Source organism: Sinocyclocheilus rhinocerous, unplaced genomic scaffold (genome assembly GCF_001515625.1).
Source record: "Sinocyclocheilus rhinocerous isolate Xijiao unplaced genomic scaffold, SAMN03320098_v1.1 scaffold682, whole genome shotgun sequence".
In the NCBI taxonomy this organism is placed as follows: Eukaryota; Metazoa; Chordata; class Actinopteri; order Cypriniformes; family Cyprinidae; genus Sinocyclocheilus; species Sinocyclocheilus rhinocerous.
Genome location: NW_015642528.1, coordinates 404555 through 413228, shown reverse-complemented (window position 1 = coordinate 413228; position 8674 = coordinate 404555). Strand labels below are relative to the sequence as shown.

At 37.5% G+C, this 8674-nt stretch overlaps 1 protein-coding gene across 4 annotated transcripts in view; it reads right to left on the bottom strand.

The window, feature by feature from the left end:
• The window catches only part of LOC107756106 (cell adhesion molecule 1-like), a 328363-nt gene extending 320727 nt beyond the window's left edge, over window positions 1-7636 (bottom strand). For all 4 annotated transcript variants that reach the window (XM_016573093.1, XM_016573096.1, XM_016573097.1 and 1 more), the window contains exon 1: window positions 7514-7636. In XM_016573093.1, coding sequence (XP_016428579.1) covers window positions 7514-7604 — 91 coding nt within the window. In that variant the 5' untranslated portion in view covers window positions 7605-7636. The remainder of the gene's footprint in view (window positions 1-7513) is intronic.
• Window positions 7637-8674: the final 1038 nt, after the last annotated feature.

Here is an 8674-nt window from a genome sequence, read left to right as displayed (position 1 = left end):
AAATAGCCTATTAAGTCTAAATATTTAAGTATTTGGCGCTGTGATGAACATTATTCATTATTATTATTATTATTTCTGCAGTTTAGCGCCATCTGCTGTCAGAGAGTGAAAGTGCGCTTTCATTCAGAGCGTCTCACATGTTCCGCCATGTGCTTCTCGTCTGCGCTTGTTTACATCAGAGTGCGCACGCATCTTTCATGCAGCATACGGCGGTGTTGTGCATTTTGACCAGTTTATGGGAAAAGTATTCTTAAAATGCACTCAAAATTCTGAATAATTTGTAATATATAATTATTCACGGTATTTAGAAGTGCCCACGATAACAATACCGTGCATATTCATTACCGTGATATATCGCATTACCGAATACCGGCACAAGTCTACTTCATTGTCACATGTTGTAGTGTAGTGTAGTAGTAGTAGTTTATACATTTCCCAATTTTTAAGCAGTTTAAATGTTAAAGAAATAATTTACCCAAAAATGATCATTCTGTCATCATTTACTCACCCTTAAGTTGTTCCATGTCTGTATGAGTATCTTTCTTCTACTAAGCACAAAAGAATATACTTTGTAGATTGTTGGTAACTAAACAGTTGGCGGTAGCTGTTGATTTCCACAGTATGGAAAAAAATACTGTAAAAGCCAATGGCTACCGTTAACTGTTTGGTTACCAACATTCTTCAAAATATCTTCTTTTGTGTTCAACAGAAGAAAGAAACTTCATTTATGGGTGAACTATCGCTTTTAAAAACCTTACCACTTTTATAACAAACTACAGAAGATGATAAACACAATTGGTCTTTGGCAAAGTGCAAAATGACCAAGCGCAGCTTGTAAAACACTTCTACATTCCAATTTGCAGGTCTGTCTCATGCACTGATTCAGTGCTCGAGCACTGCTGTGAAACGAACATGACTTTCTAGATTACTACCTTCATAATAACCACACCACACAAACAGAGCTGTAGCCAAAGACATTCACGCAATAAAGGTGACACTTGATTCTAAAGTGGGCACAGAGCACACATAAAGAAACTTCATAATAAGAAGCTCAGCAATAGCTATAATACTGCATAGACAGTATTCCCAGGACATCCTGGGAATGCTATGCTGAAATAAACAAAATCTCCATAGGCCTGGAATCTCTTCTTTATATGTAAAGAGCACAATAACATGTCTTTGCTGACGAACAAATCTGACGGGCACATCAGTGGATGACAAAAATGACTGAAAGCAACTTATTCCAAAACACTATTGCGAGTCCATCAATGTGCTCTGAGTGACCGGATTACTGAGTATCTGTTCAGGGAGTGCATAAAAACACATGATTACAGGCATTTGGGGCTCGGCAACTGCTTTTCTATATTAAAGACGAAAAGATTCTTTTAGGTCGCTGTTTTGATGCATAACAGTAAACACATTTTTTTTTTGATAATGCCCAAATGTTTTCATAGGTCTACAGACTCACGTATACATATATAGGAAATAAATATACATACATAATTTATTTTCCCCTGCAATTTGCAGTACAGAGAAAACCTTCAACTGCTTCAATTGGTTTATACGGCATTTTCATAAGTGGTTTATATTTGCACAATGTAAATCTTCACTGCACTACAGTATCTACTTAAGACTAATGCCGCACCCCACACCCATCTGTCTAGCTCATTTGTACAAAGCTCCTAACTGTAAATAGTCTCTGTTTACTGACTGTATTTTAGGGATTGTTTACAATTGTCACCACCAACTATTTGACACTGTATTTTTGTTTCCACCACTTGACTTGACTTAAGGTTTAGGCTAAGGCTTCTACCATATTTTTTGGCACAAACTGCACAAACAATCCTCCTAAAACATTGCAAGGGAATACAGATCTATAATAACAGTTAAATGTAATTCTAACCTGCCTTTGATATTGACCTGAAAACCACGATTCCTGCAGTGAGTTAGCAAATAAAAACACTTTTTTTAATCTGATGTTGACCTAAGACATGACACTTGCAGAGCACTGAGGAATTCTTGCCGTGTTGTTAGATGAACATCGCAGATCACCCCAGCGGGCCCACCCTACCGCATTTCACCAGACACTGAGAGATTACAGCCTGACCTATTTTGTTTTATTAGGAAAAACGAATCATTTGACATAGTAGGTCAGAGGAGCCAGTACAAATGGCTACATCTTTTTATCGTAAAACAAACATGTAAAACCCTTTCACATTTGCCCTTCAAGTGTGACCTGATAAAATAATTTTAATAAAGCCCAAGGTAGTGTGAAGGGGATGGAATGATGAGTGTCAGCCGTGCGCATTGTTGATATAAAGCCCTGGCGATCTTAAATGACAAGAAGAAACAGGAGGGAGTGAGATACAAATTGTAATGTACCCAATGATTCAATGTCAGAACACAATAAAAGGACAAGCGCAAAAAATAGGCTCGCCCTGCACTTGTGCATTGGCTGTAATGAATGGACTGAAACTCCAAAAGATTGCGTGCACATTTATCTTTTTGTCTGCATGCTGCGGGCTCTAAGCCACAAAAAGCTCTGAACAATACAAGCTGTAAACAAAGAGAGCTATCAAAGAACAAATTGTTATCCAAAAAGAAGAGCCAACAACTTCCAAGCCATTTAACATCTTCAATGGATTCAACAAGTTCAATTCCCGCTGTATGGACCAAATATGTAATCCAGTGTTCTTGGGATTTCCGAACTATGAACAGACCAACCTCTAAGCATTTGACTTTGCAGTGATTTCTGAACCAAAGAGTCCTCTTTTATCTTTCTGTGTACTGCAAAAGGAAAAACTCATTGTTGATTATCAGAGAGCAGTAAATCCTTATTTGTACAGCCAGAAGATAAATGGTTGTGCTTCCCAAGGGACATTGCTTTATGATAACATACATATCGCCTCTCTCTTGATGGGGACGAGATATATTTTGAGAAAAGAGCAGCGATTAACCTTTTACTTAAGACTTCTGAGTGGGTGAATTGTTCTTAATGGTAATGCTAATGGGTGCTGGTAATCTCTATTTAATGAGAACTTGCTCAGCGTGAGCTGCAATATGATGGTATGGTAAACTGCTCCATCATCAGCAGCTCTCCGGCACAGTCTGGGAAGTGGGAGGGTGTGGTGGCGCTGCGTATCACAATTTGATCCTTCGGTTCATCAGCTGTCTGCAAAACAAGCTCACAGTTACACTGAACATTAAAAATGGTCTCAATTTCCACCAAACACTAAGGTGCACCTGCATAATGGCACATTATTCATAATGTTCAATAAAAGAGCTCAATGACTGAAAGAAAGGCCTTTTTGTGGTCATTATAACATTATTAAAATATAACATTATTAAATGTTAAACATATATAAAATAGTTTACATATTTAATATCATATTTATCTGATAAGGTAGATTAGTATAAAAGTTAATAAAAACTTTAGGTTACACTTGAAGAGTTTATTTGCAAAAACAGATAAGTTTTTTTTTTTTTCATTTTCAAAAATCATGTTTTTTATTATGTTATCATGTTTTTGTGTTAGTTAGCTGTATTTTTTAGTTATTTTTACTTAATCAAAATAACCCAACTGCAGTTTGATTGAGATTAATTGGAATGCAATGAAAAAAAAATTTTTTTTAATTGTTAAAAACAGAGTTACCTGTTTTTGCAAATGAACTCTTCACTTTATTTTAAGGTGTCCTTGTTACAGTGTAATTATACATTTAAGTACTGAGTAATATCTATTAACTACATGTACTTACTATTTGGTTAGGGTTAGGATTAGGGTTCGGTTGCATGTAATTATGCATAATTAATTGTTATTATAATAGTAAGTACATGTAACGTGTAACAAGCACACCTTAAAATAAAGTGTTACCAAACTTTACCAAGAAGTCTGAAAACTACTAAAATGCAATTTAAGGCCTGCACCACTTTTTAAAGCACATTTTGTTTGATAATCATCTCTTGGGTGGTACATGGAACGGCTGATTGCATGACAATGATTCTTGGGGATTCTCTTACTCAGCAAACAAGCATCCCAGCTTGGCTCCGGTAGAATAAAGCGTCCTTGTTGGACGTTTCATCCAAACAAAGAGCAATTTAGAAGAAATTAGGCTCAAACAACTCATATGCTGGTCAGCATGTTTTTTGCCTTCGGGGCCTCTATTGTGTTGAAACAGGGGAATGTCATTACAGAATTTTAATCGAGACCCAACTGCCTTTATTTACTGAAATAAATACATAATTTAGTCCATGTTCACAATGGGTATGAATAGGAGCTTTTGTTAAAGTCAATGAGTTCATTGATCATCTAGTGGTTGAGTTTTGTATTGCTCTCAGCATCTTGACTCATCAATCACTATCTTCGTGTCTGTGTCATAGTGGCGTTTAGACCAAGGCAAATAACCTGACCTTTGCTAAAGGAATTTCCTCCAATCCAAAACATCCAACTACCAACCCCTATGTCAATTGCTGCCGTTTTTCTAATCATGACACGTACAGTATTTCAATTGCAGTCGCTAAATAAGTGAGCCATGCCATAAAGCAATTGAGCCAAAAGATTTCTAATGGAATACGATACCATAAGAATCTCTGTCATTCACTCACACATATATATAACGAAAAACATTACCAATAACACCAGTAATCTCTCTAGATACAGCCCAAACTGAAAGAATTAAGAGAGCTCTTGTCTCTCCTTGTGCTGTCATTTTTACACAGCAAAGCAACCAATCAATAGCGAGGCGGGCACGGCAGACTCCAGCCGTAATCCTCAAAATATTCTTATGTGGATTAGCTTCTCCCCCAGCCATTTTCATTTTCACTCTGTAAGGTATTAGTCTGACAGCCAAGTGGAGCAAAACAAATACACACTTCAAAGGGGAAGAAATTTCTAATAACAGCAACCTGGTAAGCTACTGCTTGCCTTTTCTCTATTTTCATATAAACTTATTTGCTGCAGGCCCTAAACAAATTACACGTGCTATACGCTGTGTACTAAATGTTCATCTGATTTGAAAGCATTATCGCTGGCTAATGGAAACTGAGGGATTCCCTGAAATATGAGGCTTTTGTCAAAGAAGGGCTATTAAGCATAAGCTTCTATGCTTTGCATTTAAAGACATTGTGTGGAAACACCAGACAGAGCACAATTAAACAATGCTTAAACCCTCAAAACAACAGGCACGGAAGAGACATTAAGCATTTAAAGAGTCAGATGGAGTATTAAGAGCAAAATCTTGGAAGAAAAATGCACATTTTCTCTTGCAGTGGTTTAGAATTCTAGTTTAAAATATCTAGTTCAGTCCCTTTTAATTAAGACAATTTGTTTTTAAATTAATTTAATATTCAAATGTTATCATTTTGCTAGTCATGCAAACACAATAAAACTGGTATACATTCAGCCAAGCGTTAACCATTTAATGAATACATACATGCTGCTGATGGTTTAGATCTCCCTGTGTTAAAATACTGACTGACACCTACACATTTGTTCAAGGAACGGGTAGAATAACCCTAAAATGTTTGTAGAATTAACTATTGCTCATCACATTATACTGGCTCCACTGAAAAGACACACCTAATAATAGATATTATTGTGACATGATGCTATCAGAATGATGACAAGATAACAATAATGATTTAATGTCAGTTGCGCAAAAATCATCTTAAGGGGAAATCTCGAAACTTAGATATGAAAACCGGTTTTTCACGCTGTATCTCTGAACACTATCGCTGGCACTGAGCATCACAACGAACGCATTTCCAAGTAGAGTCCTTTGTTTTGACACGATACGTTTCCAATCACTGACTCTGCCTCCTCCAAAAGTAAAATAATCTTTGTTTCATTGTGACTCCACACCTTATTTTCCCAGCATCGTTGTCCGGAGAGATAAAGCCACACACAAAATATACACAGCAAACGAGCGACGCGACGCGGCAAACGTAGAACCTCCACATTACAATCGACGCAACGCGACAAAAACTAAACAACGAAGCGATGCTTGCATAGATGCAGCCTCCGAGCAGACGCAGGACCGTCGACCAACACATTTAATATGTTTCCAAGTGAAAAGACCTGCACTTGTTGACTCAGTTTGAACACTGCGACTGCTGTTGTCCAGAAAGATTAAAAGTAGAGATGCAACATAAGAGCGGATAAATAAACAGTTAGTCGGTTACTTAAGAGAACCGCGTTAAATAACAGGAAATCTTGGCAGTGCCACGAGCATCAAAACATTCCCTCAGCAGCGAAGACTCAGCCTATTATTCAAAACATGAAGTGTTTGTATTTATTTTTAAAACAAAACTGCTACAGCAGCCCCTAAAGTTTACTATTTGAGCAATGACTGTTTTTAAACAGCCTATCCAGAAGTAAGAACATAGAGAGAAACAGTACAGAGAACAAGAACAGAGAAACAGAGCGCGGATGCTGCCAGTTTAGAGCCAGCGGTCACACATATGCACTACTCTGACTTAAAGGGACAGTTCACCTCAAAATGACATTTCTGTCATTTATTCACCCTCATGTTGTTACATATGGAAACCCAAAAGCCGTATGACTTTATTTCTACACAAATGTTAGGGACTGACAGCCTTGGTCACCATTCACTTTCGTTGCATCTTTTTCCATAGACTAAAAGTGAATTTGAGATTTAGTCATTCTGCCTCACATCTCCTTTTGTGTTCCACAAAACACACAGACAGATTTGAAACATCATGAGATACCGTAAATGACGACTATTCTGGTTTTAAGTGAACTGTCCCTTTAAAGTAAAAACATCGTTTTTGATATGAAACAAAAGCGTTAATGCGTATTCCTAAACTTTAAGGAACTCATTCGCAGGCGTATGCGAGCTGCATACAGCCCCATGGTGTTCGCTGTCCGTGATGCATTGTAACTGCTGTCGTTTCCACAATCCCTTTCAATGACTTGCAAACTAATAACTGCTCAAAAAGACTGCGATTAATAAAATGGGATTCGAGAACCACACACAGGAGTAATCTGCCTGAAAGAAGCATCAGCTGAGACCCAAATCCATTACATTAATCAATCCAAACAGAAGCTGTTATTTCAGAACGATGATGCTGAGCTTTGCGTTCAATAAAGGTCAGTGTATGTTCCGCTCTCCAAAAGCCTGCTAATGTCGTGATAAAAGCTCTACAGTATATCTGGGTTACATCATTAGCGTAACTAATGTGCTGGTAAAACAATGTTAGTTTTGTGTAAGGAGGGAAACATCCCGCTTCTCCCGCACGGGAGACCCGCAGCAAAAGCAACTGGAAAACATCTGCAGACTTTATCGCGTCAAAGTTAACAGAACAGATGAGAAAAATCCGCATTTTGTTCGAACGTTTCAGTTTGAACAACACATATCTAACTTTGTAACACGTCGGTACTTTGAATCAATACGCCACACTGTGTACAAATCTCCTCACGCGGCGAATTTCCGTCGCGCTGGCATTTCCATTTCTCCCTTAAAATACAAGCAGATTAATCCAAAAGCACAATTCCTACCTGTATGGATAGCTGCCGAAATGGTGAATAAAATGAGGAGAGTAGCGAGAGATCCGTTGCTCGTGTTCGCCATGTTGGACACCTGCTTCATTCTGAAGCTCGTGACCGAGTTGAGCTTCACCTACAGCAACCGGGGCTGCGCGTCAGGAGATGCTGGGAAAGGGCGGGAACAAATGCCCATTCAAAAAGGACGTCAACACATTTAATACAGCCCTTGTGCTGAACCGTGTCTCTTGATGTTATTGAATAGAAGCATTTTTGTGTCGTAATGTAAAAGACAAATTTGTTTGTTTCCGGAAAAACACCCTGTTGATCAGAAGAAAGAGGCCCCCCCTGCCCCTTCACAAAAAAGTACCATGGTAACCATATATTTTCCGGCAGAATGCCATAGTCCAGTTACTACAGCGTACAGTTACTAATAGTAATAAAAACCATAGGCTACATTAAATACCATACATATAGGCTATCATAAATATCATTACATTAATATATTCATTTTTGGATATTCATACTTTCATAATAATAATGATATATTGCAGTTGTGATAATAGCCTACCACTGTAGCTGTACTAATAGCCTATCAAAATATTTAAGCAGGAACTATGGTTACCATTAACTGTACCCACTGTAACAATATAATGTCTTTAGAGAAAAAGAGTGCCTCTAGCGGCGTACCCTAGCGTCTCTGTCTCTCTGTCTCTCTCTCTCTCAGATGTTTTTAAAAGTATCTTATGCTCACTAAGGCTGCATTTATTTGATGAAAAATACAGGAAAAAAAACAGTAATATTGTGAAATATTATTACAATTTAAAATAATTTATAATAATAATTTAGATGTAGGGTGAAGTCAGCAAAAGTGGCACACATTTTGGTAAACTGTATATTAAATACAAATACATAAATCTATTTTACCAACACTATTTATGGTTTAAAAGGGTCGTATGATGTTGCTAAAAAGAACATTATTTGGTGTATTTGGTGTAATGAAATGTGTTTATACGGTTTAAGGTAAAAAAAAACACATTATTTTCCACATACTGTACATTATTGTTTCTCCTCTATGCCCCGCCTTTCTGAAACGCGTCGATTTTTACAAAGCTCATGGGTCTGAAAAGCGAGGTGTGCTCTGATTGGCCAGCTATCCAGTGCGTTGTGATTGGC